The 24,396-nt window shown below is 36.9% G+C and overlaps 1 protein-coding gene across 3 annotated transcripts in view; it reads left to right on the plus strand.

Moving 5' to 3' along the window:
- SMARCA1 (SNF2 related chromatin remodeling ATPase 1) overlaps window positions 1–22,430 on the plus strand; it is a 34,202-nt gene extending 11,772 nt beyond the window's left edge. The window contains exons 11-24 of one of the 3 annotated variants that reach the window (XM_080352868.1): window positions 638–864; window positions 1,063–1,184; window positions 1,567–1,719; window positions 3,134–3,266; window positions 4,228–4,376; window positions 4,982–5,101; window positions 6,316–6,426; window positions 6,622–6,735; window positions 9,109–9,231; window positions 10,799–10,931; window positions 11,644–11,762; window positions 11,960–12,172; window positions 17,516–17,626; window positions 18,253–22,430. In XM_080352868.1, coding sequence (XP_080208994.1) covers window positions 638–864; window positions 1,063–1,184; window positions 1,567–1,719; window positions 3,134–3,266; window positions 4,228–4,376; window positions 4,982–5,101; window positions 6,316–6,426; window positions 6,622–6,735; window positions 9,109–9,231; window positions 10,799–10,931; window positions 11,644–11,762; window positions 11,960–12,172; window positions 17,516–17,626; window positions 18,253–18,324 — 1,900 coding nt within the window. In that variant the 3' untranslated portion in view covers window positions 18,325–22,430. Of the gene's footprint in view, window positions 1–637; window positions 865–1,062; window positions 1,185–1,566; window positions 1,720–3,133; window positions 3,267–4,227; window positions 4,377–4,981; window positions 5,102–6,315; window positions 6,427–6,621; window positions 6,736–9,108; window positions 9,232–10,798; window positions 10,932–11,643; window positions 11,763–11,959; window positions 12,173–17,515; window positions 17,627–18,252 lie in introns of those variants that run through there. The other 2 variants (XM_080352869.1, XR_013922800.1) reach the window with 2 other exon arrangements.
- Window positions 22,431–24,396: the final 1,966 nt, after the last annotated feature.

The following is a 24,396-nucleotide window of genomic DNA, read 5'->3' on the forward strand; positions in this document are numbered from 1 at the left end:
TAAAGAACACTACAGCTCTTCACACTTCTTTTTTCCTGGTAGTTGCATATTGAGATAGTCAGATGGAGTAGTGTATTTGTAGCTGTCATTGGGGCTTTTTTTAAAGTTGCACAATTTACAAAGAGCTCAGGAAGGATAGTGAAAAGGGTTGAGAGCAAGAAAGCAGAAACTTCTTTTCTTTCCTTATTTTTATTTGAAAGAACATATGCCAGGTTTCCTCCTTTGCTCCAAGTGTATATGCACCAGTAGAAGTCTGAACTGAAATTAAAATAAAACCTTGAGGTTTTCTCACATCAGAAGAGATGTGAGAAAAGGAGCCAGGTCAGCATAGCAGTTTGAGTCAAATCATATCTTTAATCTACTTCGTAGTCCTGTAATAGAAGTGTAAGATAACCTGTAAATGACAGATCGTTGTCCCTCACAGACAAATTGCCTTTTATGTTTAGGTATGGATTTGTAAATCCTTATTATCAGTCAGACTTTTAACGAAGTTTCATAGAAGTATAGCTCATTGTTATAAAACCAAAGCAAGCTCTAACATCCAGAAATAAATAATTGGGATATTGCAGGGTTTACTTAATGTTTTAAATACAAAATAAAAACTGAGAGTTGTTCAAAATTGCCTATAAAACTTCAGGTACACAAGGATCCTGATGAAAGATATTGATATCCTCAATTCAGCTGGGAAAATGGATAAGATGCGTCTGCTGAATATTCTGATGCAGCTGCGGAAATGCTGTAACCACCCATACCTGTTTGATGGTGCTGAGCCGGGCCCTCCTTACACCACTGACACGCATCTCATCACCAACAGCGGAAAAATGTTGGTGCTGGACAAACTGCTTGCAAAACTCAGAGAGCAAGGTGAGTACTGTTCAGCAACAGGAGCAAAGTTAAATCAATACCTGAAAAGTAACTTCAGACGAGAGACTTATTTGAGTAAGTTAGGCATAGTACAGAATATTTCAGGTGAATTCTAACTCGTGCTCTGTAGTAGACCCTGTGATAAGATTAATGTGAAAACATAAAACCAATGACAAACCTTTTGTGTTGTTCTGTCAGGTTCCAGAGTTCTACTTTTTAGTCAGATGACTCGCTTACTGGATATTTTGGAAGACTATTGCATGTGGCGCGGGTATGAATACTGCCGACTGGATGGACAGACGCCACATGAAGAAAGAGAGGTGAGAAAGTTGTATGTTAACAAGAAATTTCTTTGGTTCTTTTGTTATTATTTACATTTATATGTAAGTAGCTATGTAATTGTTTAAAGTTAGGCAAAAATGCTACAGCTTAAAAAGCTGCTAAGGGTATATGTTTTTCCTAACAAAAGCCCACAGTAAAATACATTTAATTTGCTCCTCAACTAAATGAGAATGTAATACTTTGTGGACTCGCAATGTTTTCTTCTACCTGTGCAGACCTACAGTTTCTTCTATTAAAAAAATTGGTTTTGTTATTAAAATTCTGTAAATTTCAAAGAAATTTTGTTAAAAAGCCACCAATGTATTAAAAGCGTGTTTGAAAACTCTGAGACTTAAATGACGCTTTTTTTTTTTCTTATAGGAAGCAATAGACACATTTAATGCTCCCAACAGCAGTAAATTTATTTTCATGCTGAGTACCAGAGCTGGAGGTCTTGGAATCAATTTGGCAACGGCTGATGTGGTTATTCTCTATGATTCAGATTGGAACCCTCAAGTAGATCTGCAAGCCATGGTGAGTTAACTCCCTAATACACATTCATTTATTAAAGTTGTCATTGTTCTATTTTGTATAAGTGTTTCCAGAACTGGCACTTTTGTTATTTTTCTTTATTTTTTGTATTTAATACCAAGAAACTAGGGAAGTAGATAAAAAGGGTGTGAACAGAATTGTGGAAGAAACTGTAGATTTTTCTCTATAAATATCTGTTTTAATTATTTTCATAATTGAATATGATTACTTCTCTCAAAATACTGTATCAATATTGTTTATCCAAAGAATGATTCTTAATTCTGTCTTTCCAGAAAAAATGAATGACAGAGGGCTGTTGCCAAAATAATAGCAAAGAATTAAAAGCACGTGGATTTAAATTCTTTCCTTTGGGAAGCTCATGCTTTTGCCATCCACCTTGTTTCTGTATAAGTGTAAAATCATTCAGTGATGACACCAAGGGAAAAAAAGTATCTTTGAGTTGAATATACTAAAGTCTTCCAAGTGCTGAATATCAAAAAATCAAGTCTGTGATTTGTTTCATGAGGAATAAAAGTCACATGAAGCTTCTTGCATGATTGGAGCGGGGTGGGGTGTTCTGTGATTTGTGTGGTGTTTGTTTGGGTTTGTTTTCAATCCCCTTAAAAATATCAAATATTTACTGTAAATATTGCACCCTCATGGTATGTGTGCTGACTGCCAATAGCACACTGACCCTCTGGAAAACTGATGAGTGCGATTTGTGAGGTTTAGTCGGATTATCAGAAAGAAACTGCTATTATGCCGGGGAGTAAAAGATTAAACAATTCATGTTTAAAGGACAGGTGGAACATCCTGGTACTAACAGCTTGAAGGCCAGTTGTTTAACTTTTTTTATTTAAGAGGACAAAATAATAGTTTTATTAATGTTTTCCAGAGGCACTAAACACACGTTTAGCATGTTAGTCAGATAACCCCATTTGCTGTGTTACTGTGTGAGCTGCATATTGATGCTTTAATGTAGCTGCGTGGGCCGTGTATGGTATTGAACCTGTGGCTGTGTGGACTTTGCCTATGGAATCAATATGCTCATGCCAGAGGTGCCAAAGTTTCAGTACCTATGTCAAGGTGGAGAATTAGTTTGAAAGCAGAGCAGATGTGTGTTGCTTACATCCTGTTTTATCTCCACTTGCCATTTGCAGTCTAGACAGACATTATCTTCATTTACAATGAGGTAGATGCATTTATTGTTATAGAATGATGCAAAAATTAAAGGTGTAATAGCCAGAGATGAGTAATTATTACTACATTGGTTTTACTTTTTTTTTTATACTCTGAATAAGCAAGGAACCATGAAATATATGGTAGTTTCAGTCTGCTGTTTCTGCTATATAGCAAGCTAACTGTCTGTTGCTTGTGAGCTTTTGTTGCTGAACACTCACTGATTTATGTTTGTTAGGATCGTGCGCATCGTATTGGTCAAAAGAAACCAGTACGGGTGTTTCGACTAATCACTGATAATACTGTTGAAGAGAGGATTGTAGAAAGAGCTGAAATAAAACTGAGACTGGACTCTATAGTTATACAACAAGGTATCAACTGCTATATATGTTTGTCTGCAACAGAATTGTTCAGTCCTTTAAAGTATGGGTTAAATAACTGTACGAATGTACAGTATGAGAGAAAGCAGGCCTTGTGTGTAATAGCAGTACAATAAAACAACCTAAGAAACTCTTCATGTGTTGTTTACTTGTTCAGCTGAAATTTTTGAAAAAAACCAATATTTTCTTAAGTAATGTGGACATAAACTTCTGCTGAGACTCTAAATGAGGAAAGCAAACCACTGCTGAATAGATGTGACTTGGTTTTTGTCATGTTAAAATGGAAAAAAAAGATACGTTCCATGACAGATACAAATAATTATATAGATGTGCTGCTTAGAACCACATATGAATTTACTGAACGTTAAAACTGCTTTGTGTGTATTTGTTTAGAAGCTCTTGGAAGAATAGTTTGTCAAAAACTAAGGCTCTCAGGCTAAGTTTTGGAGGTTGGTTGTATTTCCAAAAGGGTGGGCTACTGAAAGGATGGTGGTCACAATTTTGGTGGTCCCTGAAGAGATGAGATGGGCTGAGTGAGATTTTAGGACAGAAATTAGAACTCTGGGAAAAATACTCAGAGGTTTGGGTTGAAGTCAGTGAAGTGGGTGTTAAAAATCTTAAGTACTAAATTACAAAATATTTTCTCATTTTTCATTTTGAAATAGGATTTTGATTTAAAAGTTGAGTTAATTTTGTAGGAATAAGATCTTAGACAAAAATTTGGATTATCTGAGAAACCTTCTTTGTTATGGCTTGATCCAAAATTATTTTTTTCCCTGAATTTCCAGATTTCTGTTTATTTTCAGCTCAAGTGAAATGTGATCTTTTTTTTCTGTGCAGTGCTTTTGTTTTTCCTTCCTTGTTCTGACAGTGAACTAAAAAAATCCACTGTTTGCGGAATCCTGCTAGTACTTTTCTATTATAACTTTAAACATGTTTTTCCCAATTTTAGGAAGGCTCATAGACCAACAGTCTAACAAACTGGCAAAAGATGAAATGTTGCAGATGATCCGGCATGGAGCCACGCATGTCTTTGCTTCTAAAGACAGTGAGCTGACAGAAGAAGATATAACTACTATTTTAGAACGAGGTGAAAAGAAGGTTAGAGAACAATTTCATACAGAATTTGAAACATGTCAAACATTAGATATATACGCGCAGAATATAAATTGATTATGGAAACCTATTTATATGACCAACTACTATGTTACTGTTCACAGATATTTTAAAGCCTATGAAAGTTTTGAAGGAGTAGAATTAGTGAGTTATAACTGTGTTCAGAGTACATACTCTGTGTGCCATATCTTAAACGTGGTTTATTTTGTGCGTTTTTAGACAGATATAAATTTTATGCCTAATAGACACAAAACCTTTATGGAACTTTATTAGGGAATAGGTAGCTGTTGGAAAAATGAACTACCATTTCAGCTCCAAAGTGTTGGGCATAAATTTCATTTAAATTTAGAAGTTAAATCATAGAGTTGTTGGGCTATGTCACAGCATAATAAATTCAGTTTAATGGAAAGTCTTGGAGTCAGGTTGTTCAAAACTGAAAAGCATTGTGTGCATCTCTCCTTCTAAGGAAAGTGTAAGTAAAAGTTTAAAGCAGAAGACATTGAGAATGTTTCAATGATGCTGAGAGCTATTTTTTATCAGAAAGGATAAAACAGCTTGAGTAAGCCTAAAAGTATCTTCCTGTATTTTAGACAGCTGAAATGAATGAGCGATTGCAGAAGATGGGGGAGAGCTCCTTACGAAATTTCACCATGGACACAGAAATGAGCTTATACAACTTCGAAGGTGAAGATTATAGAGAAAAACAAAAGGTAATTTTCCTCAAGTCTTTCAGACTTTGTTAGAGGTGCCACCATAAAGGCCATACAATAGTAGAAATGTTATGACTGTAAATGTTATTCTAGAGAAGTGAGAAACCACTGAAAAATTCACTTAGCTCTGCAGAAGCATGAGTTTTCTGAAGTTTTGTTGAATTAGCTTTCATCCCTACTGTTCTACGTAATGGTAAAATCTGATAATATTGCTCAGATTTTTTTTCCTTCCTTTCTGCAGCTAAAATACTATGTTGCACCCTCCTATACTGCTACAGTCAGTAATATTTTACTGCTACATAACCTAGAGTTAAAAAACAGGCCTCATAATAATTTTGTATGTGAAACCTGGACTTAAGTCTCTTTTGCACTGAAGGTTTTAGTCACAAGCATTAGTATCAACTGTTTGTACAATGATTTACCTAATCACAGAAGGCTCATCCAAACAAAGAGGTGTTGCCTGGGGTCCCACAAGGTCACCCCCGGGTGTCTGTGTTTTGTATGGGGTGCATAGTCAAGATATCATTAAAGTCTTATCTGGAATCGGATATGTGAACTCCTATTTGTTAACTACAGAATGTACTTCTAACCCAGCTTTCTTATCAGTTTTGAAGAAACATTTAGAAAAATAAACTATTTAATGAGAACAGAGTGGGGTGTGTGTGTGTATATACCTAAGACTTTTCTTGTCGATAATTTTATTTCAGGAAGGCAGCTAAATACAGCGTAGTCTTGAAGTATACTTAATTCAAGTAATTCAGTTGAGATTATTTGCTGCTAGTGGATTTTTTTTTTGCCAATGTTGTAGCCTTTGTAGAGTTTATGCATTATGACATTTAAAGGAGAAAGAATTAATTTGTATCACAAAGTATTGTAGAATTCAGAGCCCCAGTCCTTCCATTCTCATTTGATGGATGGACTCATAACCTTACTTGGGTGTCTGAAATAAGTAGAATACTATAAAGGGATCTATCCATGCCACTGCACTCCCTTACTTGTGTATTATCTTTTATGTGTTTAAATACATATTGTAATCAGCTGTAATTTCTAGCTTATTTTTGAGCTCTTTTGTAGTATCTGAGTTATTGAGGACAACCATTGACTTGCCACGCAAAAATACATTCCTGTTTTGTGGTGCCACATTAGTCGTTATTTTTGCTACTTTAGGAAGGCATCCAGTTAATTTAATTTTTTATTTTCTATTCTGCATGTAGCTGAGCATGATGGAATGGATAGAGCCGCCAAAACGAGAACGCAAAGCTAATTACGCAGTTGATGCTTATTTTAGAGAAGCCCTGCGTGTTAGTGAGCCAAAAGTGCCAAAGGTAAGGAGTTGGCAAGTATGGAGAGGTTCTTGTTCTTTTGCCATTCTCCTCTCCCAAATTGCATCCCCTGCTTCTACCATGGACTGATAATAAAAGGGATGTAAGTGATAGGTTGTCACTGCTGCTGAATTATAGCAGTTTAATTGCACAGAAATCAAGCTTATATGATGTTAATAGACCTGTGTATTTTTGAAGGCTCCACGACCTCCAAAACAACCAAATATTCAAGATTTCCAGTTTTTCCCACCACGATTATTTGAACTTCTGGAAAAAGAAATTCTGTATTATCGTAAGACTATTGGATATAAGGTAATGCTTTTTTTTTCTCTTCAAATGAGTGAATTGTATTTGTATTCCTCTTTGCAGATTATTGCAACGTTATCAAGAGCTAAATGAAGCAAATGAGATTGCAACTAAAAACTGTATCATTCTGGTCATGCTTTTTGCAAAGTGCTTATCGTTGTAAAAGAAGTGGCTTAAGCCCTCTATTCCCCCTGTTTCTGTTCCACTGTGGAACAGAAAAAGTAACCTGCAATTCCTTTGTTTGTTAACAATTTCATATCTCTGTAGCTTTGTGATGAGTTCCTAACAATAAAATAGAGTAGAAAAAAGACAGTTCTGATACTTCATATACTTCTCCTCAAAACCAGAGGTGTGATGTGTGGTCTAAGGTGAGAAAATAATTTTTGGTGAACAAAATATCACCTTCCAGGGTATGATATTTTTTTTTTTTTGTTATAGCTTTTGTGTATGTTGTGCAGAAAGTAACTTAAGGAAATACTGAAGTTGACTTTGTGTTGATATGACAACAAGCAAAGTGACACCAATTTTCCTTGCATTTTGCTAGGATATAAAATGCCTAAAGGTGTGGAGAAGTCTGAGTGTATTACTATTTCAAAAAGAAACCTAGTCAATAGACTTACCTTTATTGCCTACTACGCCTTAGCTGAATTTCTGCCTCTTCTCTGCTGACATTACTGGGCAAGCATTGAACACGGATTCTGTTTTGATGTTGATTTTCATTACTTACATTACTGTTGGCTCAGTAAATCAAATGGATCCCCGACTTCCAGACATGTAACTTACTTTAAAAAGCCCCATGTTTCATGACAGGTTGCAGCAAGAAGAAATAGTGTATAAAATGTGTTGGGGAGCATAAACTTGTCATACAAAGCAATGAAGAGGAAACTGGTGTTGTAAAAAGAGTAGAATTAATATTAGCAAAATATATTTTTAAGAAAAAGCAGAAGGTATCTTAGGTTCTTGTTTGAAGCAGAAGTAATTTTACGTGGATGGTAGGGTAGAATTAAGATAAGAATTTAAGGAAGTGTAATTAGCTTAGGGAAAGAAATTATTCAATTAGTGCTCCAACAAATAAGGATGAGAGAATTGCTGATGTTGACAATATGCATGTAAAAAGAGGTGTTTCAGTCCTGTTAATGAAATCTGTCAGATTGGATAGGTTGAAAATGAATGCTTGTTATCCTAAAAACTTACAACGGTTTACTGGTGGTTAAAATCATGAATATGATTGTTTGTTCTGCTTTGGAATGGGAGTATAACTTTGCACCTGAAGAGAGTTTGTTAGTAAAACTGAAGGCTGCCATAAATAATATCAGAGGTATGGAATAGGTAGAGACCATGCTTTGTGTCAGTCTTAACTTCAACCGCCAGTTTCTTAGCCAGATGTTAAAACAGCTCGTATCTTCCTTTGCGTTTTGTGGTAGAAAAATGTAAAGCCTACAAAATCTTTACTGGATTCTGGTTTCTGAGTGTTTTGCTGTTGTGCGATGTGGAATTGGAATACACAGTTTAATGGTCCCAAATATTAAAAAGGTGTCAGTGTGGAGAAGGACAGGGAACGTGTTGCTTGGCCTTGTTTACATAATGTTGTCTGTCTGCTCTGTCCTTTGGCAGTGTGTGTATCTTTATAGTAAACCTGGCAGAACTCAGCATTTCCCTGTAGTTATAAAACACTATAAGCTGTTGGATATAAGAGAGCACAACTCTTGCTAATGAAAAGTGCCACTGAAATTGGTGACCTGTGAGGCTCACCCTGGGTGCGGCTCTGCCTCTTGCAGTATCCCCAGGACATTGTGTGGACAAGTGGGGGTACAGGGCATAGCAAAATTATGACGTACATTTGACAAGCTAGTCCAGTTTTTGGGAGGAAGGGTTAAAGCAGTAAGATTCAAATCAAGATAAAACACATTTGGTAAATGTTGTACAGATGAGTGCTTCAATATTTAATGGTTGGAAATATATATTTACATGTATTCTGCTGTGTTTTTCACTGAAATTTCTTAACAAAAAGTGAACAGGGCCCTTTTGTTGCTCACAGGTGAAGATGAACTTTACATTAGGAGCTTGTGAGACAGGAAGGAACTAGCACAGACAAATGACAGTATTTGATACATCACCTTGTCTGGGAGGATAGTAGCTTACATTTTGCAACAGTTTTGTAGACACTGATGAAAATATTCTGATAGCTATTTTTAGTTATTTTAAATAGGAAGTGGGGTGGAGCTTTTTTTGTGTGTTCCGTGATGACAAATGCTGTGGACTTTATCAGTCCTGTGAGATCTAATGTGTGCTTATAAGTTGTAAACCAAGGCTGATTGAGAAGTTGAGTCTTTTTAATAACATGGCTGCACTGCTGCTTATTGACACCCCTGATTTTAGGTCCCCAGGAATCCTGACCTCCCGAATGCAGCTCAGGTACAAAAAGAGGAGCAAAAGAAGATAGATGAGTCTATGCCTCTGAATACTGAGGAAACTGAAGAGAAGGAAAAGCTTCTAACACAGGTAAAATAAAACCAGCTGAAGTATTTCACTGTATGATTTTTTTTCACTAGTATGGAATATAAATACTAATAATGGCAAATATGCACAGGAAAAATACACCGATGTTCTAGAAAGAAGAAAGCGTACAACGTGTAAAAATTTTTCTTGGTTTTGCTTTGAGGGACCTTCCCTGTTCTTGAGCAAGTTTGTCTTGGTCCCCTGCTATTACCCTGAATGCCTGTGATGTTTCTGAGACAAGGCCTCGTGTAGCAGATGCACCACCGAGCAATACCTGCAGAAATCCAGCCAGTGGGTTTCTCGTGTATGCATCTACCTTGCATGGTTTTTTCATCAAAAAGAGTTTGTATCAGAGAGGACAAGCCTCTGTTGACATATATATGGTATTTACATAGGTGAACAAGATGTCTCATGCATTGATTTTTTTGACCTCCTTGGGTTGTTGGGCATGTTCCTTTTATACTCGGATTGAATCTCCATCACAGGCTACTTTCGTGACTTTTTGGACTGTTACCCTGCTGAGTAGGCTTATTAAAAGCTAGTTGTTAAGGAGAAAGGTGTGACTCAGAAAGTAACAGGTTTTTTGATTCAGAAGATTTTCGGTGAAATAATTGGATGTAATGGACCTGGAGAAGCAATAAGCAAGGTCACAATCTGACTGTTCATTTCACCTCTTTGTAACAGGTGCTGACATGCATGTCAGTACTGCTATTAAAGATTAAAAGTAAATATTTGTATTGTACATGTTTGGCTTCTTGTAAGGATGCTATCTGATTGCGGAGTGAGCTTATTCAGCTGGAGAACTGGCAGAGTTCCATGTAAATGTATTTCTGTGATGAAAGACACTCAGTGCACTACAAATTGCTGTTCAGGCCTGTGATTTTCTTGTTTGTTCTTGATGTTTTCTCCGTTCTGTCTTTAAATTGTAATGTCTCATTCTTGGATGATGTTTTTGTGCATCCCTTTAACTGTTGCTCAGTTTTGGATTAATTTCTTCAGTACATAACAAATTTTCTGTGTGACAGTGCTATAGAGTTTCCATTTTCATCTTTTTGGACTGGAGATTATTTCTTGACACATTTATACTTTCATCCAACTGTTTGTCTGGTTCAAGGTTTGTAAATGTCCAAAGTAGGAGCTCTGGCTTTAGGTACTCGCACTACTCTAAGACCTTGTAATGATACTTGCATTGGTGCACCCTGTATTCCTAACGCATTTGTTGCTTTTATCTGCTGAAGGGTGACTTACATAAAATTATGGTAACCTGTCATTGAGCTGCTTTCTCTGGAGAAATACCATGTAAAAAGTTTGTAAAGAAGGAAGAGTAAAAAGCTCTTACTAATGCGTCTGGAATGATGCACAAAAGTGACTCTTTAGACTTTTAATGGTTCAGTAATAAACACTGAATAGTACAAGTTTATGGAAATCCTGAAAGACCATTAACCACTGCAACGATGTGACATTGCAGAGCTATTGTCAGTTGCAGCAAATGATACATACATGAGACAAAATTTTGCAAAATGATTCCCTTCTACCTAGTAATGCTTTCTCCATCTCTTGCTGCTTACAGGGTTTTACAAACTGGAATAAAAGAGATTTTAACCAGTTTATTAAAGCTAATGAAAAATATGGTCGTGATGATATAGACAATATTGCCCGAGAGGTGGAGGGAAAGTCACCTGAGGAGGTCATTGAATATTCAGGTGTGAAATTTTGAAATTATTTCTTAATCATGTGATATCACTGTCATTTTTTGCTACATGTTCTTTAAAAATTAGATGATGTAAAATTTGAATGTGTATGAGAATATTTTCTTTAAGAAGGGCATGATGGTTCTATTCAGAAGACTTAATTCTGGTAAAAAGGTTTAATTTACTGCATCTAAATATGCCTTCAGCTACTTTTGTCCCTCCTTGGTCAAAATTTAGAACTTGGCATACTAATTTACATTGACAACATTGTCTTGTGGAATCATGAAGTTGCCTTATGGTGGCAACATGATTGTTAATGCAGTGAGTATATATGCTGTTTTAGCTAGTATGCTGTATCTCTGTCTTTTGTATTTAGGCAGTACTTTTAAATTTGTACAGAATTCTTCCTCTTTCATCCTTGGATTTAATTTTACTAAATGCCTTTGTAAAATTACCTTTGCAATGTTCTTCCTGTAGCTTAAAACGGAAGAGCTGCACAAAAATTCCCTTTGAAGTGTTGTATTTATTTTAGGTTGGTTAAAAGATATCACTGGAGAAGGCACAAATTAGTAGCTTTTATAACAGATAGACTAAGTAATCTCTGACCTTAGAGATAGCCGGCGAAAACTGGAATATGAATGTTTCACTGCTTAACTAGCAGCTCTAACCTGTTTCACCATTGTGAAAAAAAGCTGTCATTAAAAATTCTGCTTTGCATTTTTAGCTGTTTTTTGGGAACGTTGTAATGAACTACAGGACATTGAGAGGATTATGGCTCAAATTGAACGAGGAGAGGCAAGAATTCAACGGAGGATCAGTATCAAGAAAGCCCTTGATGCCAAAGTAATTGTTACAAGTCTTTTGTTCTCGGCAGCTGACTTCTTCCAGATTCTTTCAGAAGAGGAATAGTTGGGGATGGGAGTTCTATTTTTTATGTAGCATATGTAGAAAACTATATATCAGTAATCTACACTAATATGTAATAAATCCTTGGTGTGGTATTGTATGCTTGATAGTCCCTATTTTTGTTTTGCATTCAGATTGCACGGTATAAAGCACCTTTTCATCAGTTACGTATTCAGTACGGAACAAACAAAGGGAAAAATTACACAGAAGAGGAAGACAGATTTTTGATATGCATGTTACACAAGATGGGCTTTGACAAGGAAAACGTGTACGAGGAGCTGCGGCAGTGTGTGCGCAATGCTCCTCAGTTCAGGTTCGACTGGTTCATCAAATCTAGAACTGCCATGGTAGGTATCAGTTACGGGGACTAAGTTGTTATATGAAGTATCTTGTTCCTTTTTTTTTTTAGGCACCATCGCATAAAATTTGGATTTGTGCCGGAATATTGGAGTCTAGGAAACAAGTGCTGAAGGAATAACTTAGCTTTTTATTCTCATTTATAGTTTTTAATAAAATAACCTTTTCCCTTCGTACAGCAAACACAATACAGCTGAAACAAACAGATTAGAAAACCTGCCAGGCTGAAGTCCCATGTTACCCAAAGGGATTAATGGAGGGGTAGACTATGCTTATAAATACCCTGGTACTTTTATTGCAAACTAAAAGTTTTCCCAAACAACGTATTAAAATATGACTGCTTTCCAGAGTTATGGGACAGTATTAAAGACTGAAAAGATTTGAATTATAAACTTTGAGAAAAGAACACTTTACAATATTGGTACTTCATTTGTAAAAGCATGAGGAAATTCAGTGATCAATGTAAGAATTAATCATTGAAATAATTGGTTTAAAATGCAGTTCATAGTTGTGAAAAAGGATTATCGCATACAAGTGTTTAATTCTTTTTTAGTAATACTTTTCTGAAGATTCTTTTCATACTTAGAGAATATAATACAAGTTTGGTAGCAAGTAGACTGGTACTCTGATTTTTAGCTGTATTATTGTTTTTCTTTCTCTGTCTGATGAGCAGAGCCATGCTTTTTAAATCTAGTCCTTAAGTGGGAAGTGGTGACACTAACAGAAGCTTTGGTGGTTGCAAATAATAACTGATGTAGGTACCAACCTCAGAACATGGGACTTGTAATGATAAAAAGCTGTTAGCTCTGTGCTGGAACTTTTGTTCAGATCTCCCCAGATTCGGTTCCTTTTTCCTATGAGTAAAATTTGTAAGTCTCTGCACCGTATAAGAAATACGTGTCCATTTCCATATGAGCATATTTATATGGGAAAAATGTACTTCCATTTTTTTTTGGTAATACCAGAAATAACTTTATCTTACTCGTGATGAGCGAGAGCTGGGACCCTTTTTTGTCTGCTTGAATACAAAACCATATTGCTCATCAGTGTTAGAAAAGAGTGCAGCATGTGGTCCCTTACCCAGCTGTCATAGATTCTCCCCATTGTCTTGTAAGCAAATTTCTAATTAAATGCTATGCTGCAGTCATGTAACTTAAATGTAACTTTGTATACAGATCTGGATTGTTTTGGTAGTTCAGTCTGGCAATTGCAGAACCACTGTGCATTATTATTTACTGTCTTCATTTTCTGGCATCAGGATTTGTTTATAAAATGTTCTTTCAGAGTTCTGGGTACTGTACTAAGACTAAGTGAAACATAAGATAAAATTGTTAAAATGTGTATTTGAACAGGTGACAATATTTGCTTTTCCCAGTGCTACTTATAATTATGCGATACAATTTCTCCTCGATATTTCAGCCATTAAAGTGGTTCTGGATAGTGCAGCACTTAGCCCTTAGTTAAAAAGAATTATGAGCTTTACTTGCTAAAATGGCTATTTGAAGTAATAGTAGATTTTAAAATTATGTCCATAAAGAGAGAAACTTCCAATATTTAGTCTATTATGAAGTTCCTTTTAAGTTGTCTGTGGAGGAATCCATTCAAGTAAATCATAGAAATGAGTACTAGAAACTAAAAGTGTAGTTCAACTTCTAATATTAGTTGACATATAGTTAAGTCGGAGTAAAGTTGAATATTCAACTTAAATCTTCTTGCAGATCCTTATGTTCAGAAAAATTTTCTTTTTAAAGGGGATAAGAATCATATGCTAAAGTGTAGAAATATGTTCTGTGGTGTCTAATGCTGAAATTGAGGCACTGGGAATATAGCAAATATTTTGACTTATGTTTTGTCTTACTAAAAATATGAATAGATAGAATATTATTTCTGCTATTACACAGTTGAAAAAGAATAATACAAAAAATACAAAGCTAAAATAAGATTTTTGCTTTCAACATGCATTTAATTTTCCTAAATGTTTGAAATTGTCATGAAGTGCATGGTGCTTGGTACAGGGGTGTCAAACTCATTTTCACGGGGGGCCACATCAGCCTTGTAGTTGCGTTCATAGGGCCCAGTGTGATTTTTAAGACTGTTTAAATGTAACTACTCCAACCGTGAGGCTGAAATGAGTTTGACACCCGTGGGTTAGTAGTTTATAACTGCTAATTGCTGATATATGTTATGTTTTCAAATAATCTGACATTTGTGGAAGTATTCATTCCTGTGGGCTCATTTTGCACTAGCTAGGCAGTTTTTATGAAAAAAATGTGCTGGAAAGTCACTTGATATGAAGAATAATGAATGAAGTATAAGTACGAATCTCTATGAAGGGCGAAATAGTAAGTTCAGTGAAAGTGGATAAAACTTCTTGCAATGCTGAAATTCACATGTGGTCTCAATTACCCCTGATTACATTCAAACTGATATGAAACAAGGTAGAAAGAGCATCATAATTCTGAAAAGACTCTTCAAGGGAACTTTGTGTTCTACTAACCACTAGATGTCTCTTGAATTCCATGTAAATAGCCAATTTATCTTCCATCTTCCGATTTCTGTTCCTTATCCTTCTGAAGATTTCTCTTTAGAAAACAAAAATTCTGCTTCATTTATTTATTCCCAAACCAGATGGTTTACCCCAAATATAAGTTTTCAAAGAGACTGAGAGTCCCTAAATTGTAGTGTTTTCTTTTTCTTTTAAACTGGGCATAGAGGTTCAGATTTTTAAGTTGAGTTGTTGTTGTTCTTGTATTTCTGTCCATGCAAGAAGAATGCAAAATAGCATGGCAGTAGCGAATTGTGTATTTGTTTTCTGAAGTCATAAATCATGCATATTCTCTCTTACCTTTCTGCAAACCCTACCCAGCGTAAGACAAATGGCTCCTTTGTAAATACAGGAATCCATGGCCCTGTTGACAGAGCTTAGGACTGCATTCCCTCCCAAGCCAGCATCGCTGCCGTCAGTCATGCAGAAGGTGATGGTTCAGTGCTCCCATCTTATTTAGTGCAATCCTAGTCTTTATAGCTGTGAAGGGGTGAGCAAAGTACATCTTATCTCTTTCCATCCTAAAGAGAATAGTATCAGGCCACGCTGAATAAAATCTTATCTCTAAAGGTGCAAGGCATTTCTATGGTAATAAAAAGGAATGGATCAGTCCGTATAGAAATTGCAGTAGCTCAAAGCGGGATTTATCATGCGGATTCTTTCTGGTGGTAGGTGTAGAAGAAACCTGTTTGCATGTCACATCTTACTGCCAACTGCTTCTGTGGTTCTCCGTCTTTTGAGTCCATGCTCTGTCCACAGCATGTTGTTCTGGAGTAGCGGTCCACCTGCAGAGCCTAAGTGTGAACCTGTGCACTTCAAGAAATGTATTAGGCAAGCATTTTTCCTCAGGAAAGACAAGGATTTTTCTTAGTGCCTTAGGCAAAAGGATCAAGGTTATTTCTTAGCCCTTTCTGATTAATTGCTTGTCTTGAATTCAACACAAACTGGTTTTTCATATACTAGAAAAGATTTAGCTGATGGTTATTGTGGAACAGTTTGTCATCAGCCTTTACTTACAGGTCTTAAGTCTTTGAATGCCATGTACACAAACTTAAATAAAGAAAACTGCTTCTGATGTATTGACAATCATTGTTCTACTTCAGTCTTTTACTTTTTAGCATCTCTTTTCATCTATGGAGCGTAGGTTTTTGGGACAGAAGCTCTCTTTTGCTTTGTGTTGGGGATGCAAGGTATCTTGGGATGTCTTGCACTCAAGTTTTCTCGGACTTGTTGCCTTTTTATCTAAAACCTGTTGTGCGGGTGGAATTTGAGTTTTTATGGGTTGAAGTGAGAGTATTTTAGCTCCAGCAGGACTGTCATGTTCTAGGGTGCAAATGGGGCACCCTCATTTATGATCAAACCTGTACCAGGTGGTGTGGGATTTCTCTTACATGGATGTGGTAGAGATTACTCATTATAATAATCTATCTACAAAACTACATGCATGAGGCTGGAGTGTTTCCAGCAGGGAGCTGTAGAAAAAAATGTCCTGGAGACTTTTTCTTTTTAAGCAAAAACAATTCATGTAGTGGCAGGATTCTCTGTGTCCGTTCTGAATTACACACCTTTCACCCAAGGCCTTGGTGCACCTTTAATTGGGGAATCTGTGGAAACTATAGAACTTAAGGAATGTGGTTAAGCTTGAGGGTCTTAATGTCTCAAAGATGAGTCATATTTCTGACTGGTTCAGAACATTCAGGATCAAGAAAGCGTGTAGGTTGTGTCATTTTCCATCATGTAACATGATGACAGAGGCAATATGCGGGTTACAGGAGCTGAGGAAACAGAGACTAATCCCTGGATGAAAAGGTCACCTGTTCCCTTCATTGCAAATAGACCAGTTGTACGTTGAGATTTATATTACTAGGTAATTCTAGGATAGCTTGTGGTTCAAAAATGGCTTCATTGAATTTAATGGAGATAAGACATTTTTCTGGCCTTTTTTTTTTTCCCTCAGAAGAAAGCTTCCTGCTTTGAGTGGGAAAGAAAAGCCCATGGAATTGCTGTTTTCAGTGTAGCTAGAATATATGGAATAATTGCAAAAAAATGAGTACTGTTATGTATTTGGTAAGAGATTTTTTTTTTGAGATGGAATACAATAAACTGTCCAAGTGAGATGAGTTCTGTTAACCGAGCCAACTCTTAGTAGCTGCAGTGCAGATACTTGTAGAGCTGTATTGGAAATATTTAATTGTATAAATGACCTTTCAGCATTTAATCTTGATCACTTTCAGATGGTGTGGAAACCTTGATGTTAAAAGCATTTAGGGCCTGCTACTTTTTGGCTGCAAGTTAATGATTTGGGACTATAGAGATTTTTGCCTGTTTGGAGCTCTATAGTGTCTTGTCACAAAAACCTTGTCCATGTGCCACAGAGAAGTGTTGCTTAAGGTAGCTTTGATTCCTTTTCTCTCTGCTTCAAAGATATGCTCCAAGAGCTGTTTTCCTCAAGTCTGGCATAGTATGCTGGCAGGCTAGAATTTGCTTCATCTGAGCAAGATGAAAGATCACATCAGTCTTTTGGGGTGTCAGTTTGGAAGATACAGACAATCCTGAAAACTCCCTGTCAGGAAGCTGAGTATTTCAATACAGCTCTCTCTGTTTATAAAGAAGGTTACACTAAGGTAAAAACAGATGAACAATAACTAAGCTAATCTTATTAGTACATGAATATTGAATGTTTTTGGAAAACTTAAGTATTTTGGAATTCAAGAATTTCAAACGTGTTTATGTAAATGAGAGATTTGTATAATTTATTTAGAGAATGTGATGTTTTCTTTTTCCTTAGGAGTTTCAGAGACGCTGCAATACTCTCATATCATTAATAGAAAAAGAAAATATGGAAATTGAGGAAAAAGAAAGAGCTGAAAAGAAGAAAAGAGGAGCAAAAGTCACAGCAGTATGTTTAGCAGCACCTACTTGATTTCTAGGGGGGTGGGATTCAATTATATCTTTTTAGAAAATGAAAAAGGGAATTGTAGCCACTGGTTGTTTAAGTATAAACTGTTAGTTGAGAGTTGAAATGGAAATATTTGTTTATTCACAGCTTGTCATTCTCAGTTCATAGTATTTTGGGGCTTTTCTTTCTGAGGAGACTGTCTTGTTTAGCAGAGGTAGATTCCTTTCTACCTACATATTAGCATTGTATGTTTGCTTTAATCTCAGATTGTTGTTCCTCCCCTATGTAGTAGTTTCTGGAAGAAGAAATAGTAAGTACTTCTTTTATTTTGAAGAGTTGTCATCTTTAGAACAGAATTGGGTATAAGTCAAGGTCCTGATGTTTTCACCCAGTTTTGGTATGTGTGGCACCTGTACCATTGAGACCATGTAATGATTTCAAGAAAAGAAAAAGAGCAGCAGAATTAAATGGTTTTGTTTGTGTTCCCATTATACAGAGCCAAATTAAAATAAATAATACATGGGGGTCACTTATCTTCTTTTTGAATAACTAGTAGTTGACTTAATTTTTTTTATAATGCCACCTTTTTTTCTTGACTATATATATATTTTTTTCTCCCTTTTTAGTCACAGAAGAGAAAAGCAGATTTGGCCCCTGAGAACTCTGGAAAAAAAGATGCTAAGAAAGTAAAGTCGTGAACCTGAGAACGGAACGCTGACTGTAAAACTGCCACTTTCTTCTCTCCATCTTCAAGTATTAACTGCCAACTTCTTTGTATTCATGGTACTCTTCCCCAAACCCCATGGTCGAATTTTGCAAATTTTGTATACTTTATGATGTCTTTCTTTACCTAAAATATGTAGCTTTATATCTTATGCATTCCAGTATTTTTGTGTACCGTATTTTGTGAGTTTCATGTCTTCAGCAAAATTCACTCAGTCCTTGTTTTTTTGAAGCTTGTGCTGAGGTTTTAGCTTTTATATGTTTTATATGCTGCTGCTTTGAAAGAAAACCTAGATTCTATAGCTGTATTATTGTTGGTTCGTATTTTAAATTTATATGGCGGCTGGAAAATAAACTGACTTAATGATTTGAAGAGAAATATACTTCACCTTTGTTTTCCCCACCCTCTCTCCCTTCTTTGCGTAGCTACATTGAGAGTGAATGTTAAGGTTTGTATAATTGTGCCTTCATCATTGATCAGATTTATTTTGTTTTCCAAAGGAGTGCTTAGATAGGATCAGGAGCATGACAGAACAAAAAAATGTAATTAGACTGGCATCCTTGTTTGCTGTCAGCATTCAATTGACATTTTTCTCTGAAATGTTTGGAAGGAAAGCCAGCAAATTATTATTTTTTTTATCACTGGTTTCTGCTGGGCTTCATACATGATTATACGCAAGGTGAGGTGTTTTTCAGAATGGTCTCTGGATGAAAATGTTTCTATGCCTAATAAACTGAAGTAGTCAGCTAACAGCCTTTTTAAATAACGCAAACTAATTCCTCTTGTGTTTGGTGGGCCGCTCGGCTGTGCTGCCTTGTGCTGCAAGACCTTTGTTGCTCTAATGATCTCTGCTGACTTTCTGCTTTTACCTTTGATTCGCTGTGTCAGTCGGAAAAAATGGGGATATGTTACGGAGTGCTCCTTTTTAGTATTGCTATTTTAACGAAGGGATGAAAGTGTTGGGTGTATGGTTTTTTTGACTTTGCAAGAATGGCCTTTTTTAAGCAGGTTCATAGTTTCCGCTCACCTTGGAGTCTCTGCCTTTCCCAGATCAGTAGAACAGCGAGTGTGACATCTGTTTTACTTTAATCTTGTGTCTCTCATCGGGTGTTTGGTATGGACCTTGCTGCAGTGAGACATGCCCTCGTCGTGTCAAGCCTAGATTAATGCAGTGTGCTTTATGTGCTGCTTCCCTTGAAGGCTACTTGTAAATGTCTTCTAGTGCAGTTTGCTTCCTTCTGCGGCTTGAGTTGTTTTGAGATGAAAAAAATCTCTTCAAACTCTTTGTATTTCATGCTTTGCATCGGCTGCCTTCTGTATTTATAAAATTTAGGACTTTTATAATGTTCTTGAGTCTTACGATGGAGTTCTGCCTGTATTCTTTTCTGTAATTTAAAATATATTGGAATGTCTTTGAAGTTTTCTGGGATTAATCTCTGTAAGCTCGATGAATAATTTTGAATCTTTCTTGATAGTGTTTAAGATTTAGAGCAAAATGGGTGTGTGACTTGCTTGAGCATTTTGGAAGATCAGTAATTTGATTTGGTATTTTGGAATGGAGCTGTTGTTTGAGGACTAGGTTATTAATTATTTCACTGGGCTTTTGTTTGTAAGACTTGTAGTGTGAAAAAGGTTGAGATTCATCTGAGTTGAGAGCTATATCTAATAACGGTGGCGCACGGTTTTCAGACAGAAGATTAGTGACGGGTGTCAATGCGTGTTTTTAAATGAATATGCAGCCCAGATGGGATAGGTCTGCTCAGAAAAGAAGCCTGTCTTTTCCAAAAATATTTTTGGTAATGGAGCAGTTGACATCCTGATTTATCCTGGGGACAAGGACATCCCATGTAATTATGGGCTGGAAGAAGGCTGTGCAGCATAATCACAAATCCCTGGAGCATTGCTATTAAGAGAGAGAGGAAGATGCCTTATTTACATGTGCTTTTTGGCTCCCATGTAAATTTATGGCCCGAAACTGTTAAGTACAATGAGGAGGGGAAAAAAAGGCTGGAAGAGCCAGTTGAATTTTTATTGAATTACATGGCTAGGTCTAGACCTTATTCTAGTGCTTCTGTTTAGCTTTAGGTGAATATTAATGTTTTAAGTCTTGAAGTAAGTGTATTCAGGTTTTGTTTATTGTAGATTAGTTTGGTTTGACTTGCATGTTTTTGTGTATTCCGTTTCTCTGTGTTACAAAGTGTATGGAAAGTCTTCAAATGGTAATATCTCAACTTGTTCTTTCATGTAGATTTCCTGAGTTACCACTTGAGTTAATGTTCACTTTTTTCCTCCTTCAATGACATGATATACTAGCTACACAGCAAAAGATCATGCAATTGTTCTTCCAGATATTATCCTCTTGATCAGACAGCTTCTCTGAAGAATGACAGATGCTCCCAGGAACTATCTGTTCTCTCTTACAGCCTGTAGTTCCCAGTTAAACTGAATGTGCTGTTGAACAACAGTCCTTGAGAGCACTTGTACCCTCTATACTCATTCCTCAGCATATTGGGTCTTCTCATCCATCACATCCCACAGTGATATCTAAAGAAAATTGTGAACAGCTGCTGGTCAGGGTTAAAGTAAAATGGATCTTTCTTTTCCTTTTTTGTTCTTCTAGTTGCAGATACACAGTATGTGCCTAGCAATATCTAACTTATATGCTGCTGTGACTCAAAATTAGGTGGACTGAAGTAAAGAAACCTTCCTCTTTTTTAACTACTGTTTTCTTAGGTGAGGAATCCTGTTTGTAAGAAGTTTGTAAGCACTGAATGTAATGTTATACAAAACTTATGAAAAGTCTGGGCCTTTAGGCAATGTGGTAGTTGCCAAAAAATGACATAATATAAAATTTAGAAAATAATTTGTTTCCTTTGCATAGACACCTAAAATATGATTGTGTTAGCATTAGGGTTGCAGAAAGACAAAGCTGTCACTGGCACCTTCATGCACTGGGCAGTGCACGGAACGTCCTGGGAGAGGTCACAACAGGTGTTGTGTTCTCTTTCTTTTCACGTATTCATTGTTTTCGAATTATCAGTTAGTGGTGACAATAAAAAAAAGTCACACAGCTGACTGTCCTCATTATGTCTAATTTCAATTGACTATAATGACATAAGGAATGAAGCTTTATCCCTGCTGGTAGTACTACACCATCCTTAGATACTCTGCATAAGTAGCATTACTGTACTGAAATACCAAGTAAGAATTTTTTCTTGTAGATTAGCATTGCTTGTTTGATTTAGTGCTAATGCCTGGTTATGGTTTAAAAAAAAAACCAAACAAACCCAACTTTCATTCTTTGAGATCATACGCAAGGGGTGCAGTATATGGAAATGAATCAGAACCTTTCTAGGTGCCTGGTGGAAGTAACTTGTGTTGTGTGGTGTCAGCAGTTGTGCTGTGGTGCCTGCGCTCCCTGCGCACGCCTCTTCCTCTTCCTCAGCCTCAGCGGGGGGATTTAGGACGTTTAGTGGTCGCACATCAATGCCAAAGCTGAAAAATGTGGGCCTTACAGGTTGGAAAAGCGTATGGAATTTTGTAGTCGGCGGTGATCTATGTGGATGTAAAATGACGTGCTTGGTTTAGACGTGGGCCCTTGTGATGTTGGAAGGATTGTTCACTGACTAGTTCTGATCTGGTTAAGATAATTTGACAGTTGTTATGTTTTACTTAAGTTTATCTAGTCTGTGTTCTTAGCTTCAAGCATGTATGTAAATGCTTTGGTGGGTCACAGTTACAATGTTTGATATGTTCTTTTTCTGAGAGAGTTAAAGTTGAACTTGGTTTGCATATTTTGAAATGCATTGTACTTTTTAATTCCATTTGCATGATATCCATCCTTTCATAAGAGCCTTAATAGGAGTAATATTTGCTGCCTCAAAGGTATGTCTACATTGTGTTGTTGAAAGATAACTTCTGAACTTTTAAAAACTGACATTTGTTTATTAAGTTGTACATATATGAAAATAAAAATTAATATGAACCCGACGTCTTCTGGTAATTATACTTCTGGCACAGATGAGCCCATGCACTTGGGGACTGTTCAGAATAATCTGACTTGTTTTCGTTGCTCTTATACCTCTCGTAACCTTCAAGCTGTGGTAGCTGAATGTAAGGGGGGTGTGTGCCTGTTCCATATCTGCTTTCAAACTTTCTAATTATCTGTAATCTAAAATAAAGTACTAGTAGTGCCTGTATTTTTATGACAGCCTTGCCTGTGTTATCTCTTAGTATGGTATGGTACAATGTATGTTGATCATGTATTAAAGTATATTACTGTTTTTCTGTTATTCTATACCTCTGGCGTGTTACTAAAATAAAATACTTTGGAGCTTAAGTCTTGGAGACGCAGAATGGTAGGGATCAGGAGTTTTGTTGTTGCAGCTGTTCATCACTAGTGGGCACGCTGGATGTTCTGCTCGGGGAGGTGCATGTCCTAAATGGATGTTCAGTTTTCCACTTTTTTCTCAAGATGACCCCCTAATAAAAAGGAGATGCAGTTAGGAGCTGTGGAAGACCGGTTTGTCCTGACATTGACTGGTAACAATTCTGTCTGCCCCACAGTGCCTTTTGATAGACCTCAGGCTTTTTCCGGTGAGGCACGTAGACCAGGAAGAAGGATCTGGGAGTAGAGATGTGGATTGCTTTACCTTGTCACAGTTGTTGGGTTCGCTACAAAAACTCTAGTGCTTCCGGACTGCTTTGCTTGGTGCCGGAGCAGGAGCCCACAGCTGGTTTCTACTGCTTCATGTTCTCTGTGGTATTTGGCCAGCACCCAAGTCTGTTTTCAAGATTTTCTTGGAAGCAGTACCTGCCAGCTCTTCTGGAGAAGATGCTCTCTTCAAAGGTCAGGACTTTTAATGGGAGCAGCGATCCTGTCTGATATTGTCACAGAATGATGGCTCTTGCTGTTTACATTCAGTGGTTTTGGGAAGGTCAAGCTGTAGACATGTTTTTTTAGCGAACAGACATTTTTATTTCTACATGGCAGTTTCTTGCCATAAGAAAACAGGCTGAAAAGTCACCTTCATTTATCTTCTCATTTGTTAATTGGGTGGACACCGCTGAAGGCCACAAAATCTTGAATTCCACTGAGCAGTTTGGTAAATGGCATTCATGGTGTCTCTTCTTTCTCTAGCTTGACAGGTGGATATTGCTCAGGAGACCTCTTCACAGCGAGGGTTTACAGTCCAGTAAGACTTCTGAAGGTCTGAAGATTTTCTGTTAGAAACAAAAGGAAAATCAATTTCAACAAATTCAGTAGTTACCTTCTTATTAGGTTACGGTACTCAATGTAAATGAATGTTTTGAATTTATGTCATCGATCAATAGGTGCAATTATTGATTTAGGATGCATGAGATAAAAAGTGAATACATTTTTTGTCTTTGTTTTTATAACATGAAAACATGTCAAGGTTTATTGAGCTGCAAGTTACTTTGTAGTGAGCCTGAGGTAGAATCAGAAACTCAAGAAAAATGTTAGTCTGTCCATCTCTTGGGCGCTGATAGGATTTTCTTAAAATGCTGACTGACCGGCATCCTATTCTACAAGTTTATTTAGAAACCTGGGGTGTAGGGGTTTGCTCTCTGATGAGAGGCCCTGAAGCCCATCTGATCTTCTGTGGGACTGGCTGAACCTTGTGGACAATCCTTTTAATTGTGGTTTTGTGCCTTTTGTGTAAATTTGCTCAATTACAGGTGCTGGTTGAGCTGTGACCGTGCTGTGCTCATTCAGCAGGTCAGGGCTGATTTCAGGTTCTCACTCATCCTCTGGACAATGATATCTCAACTTGATACTGGCTGGAGGAGGCGGCTATTTCCACAGTCCCTTAAAGTGCCGTAGCGGTGAGACTGGACAAGTCGGGTAGCGGTGGAGCCTGTCTCAGGTGAGTGGCTGATGTGGCTCTGAAGTGCAGGTCCCTTTGTGCCCGTGGTGTCGGGCACTTTGCAACCCTCGTGCCAACAGGTGAGCGTGGCCTTTTCTTTCCATGGATCCTTAAAGAGAGTAGCTTGATGGTTGAGTAAGAAATCGGCCAAAACTAAC

Source organism: Nesoenas mayeri (genome assembly GCF_963082525.1).
Source record: "Nesoenas mayeri genome assembly, chromosome: 13".
NCBI lineage: Eukaryota > Metazoa > Chordata > Aves > Columbiformes > Columbidae > Nesoenas > Nesoenas mayeri.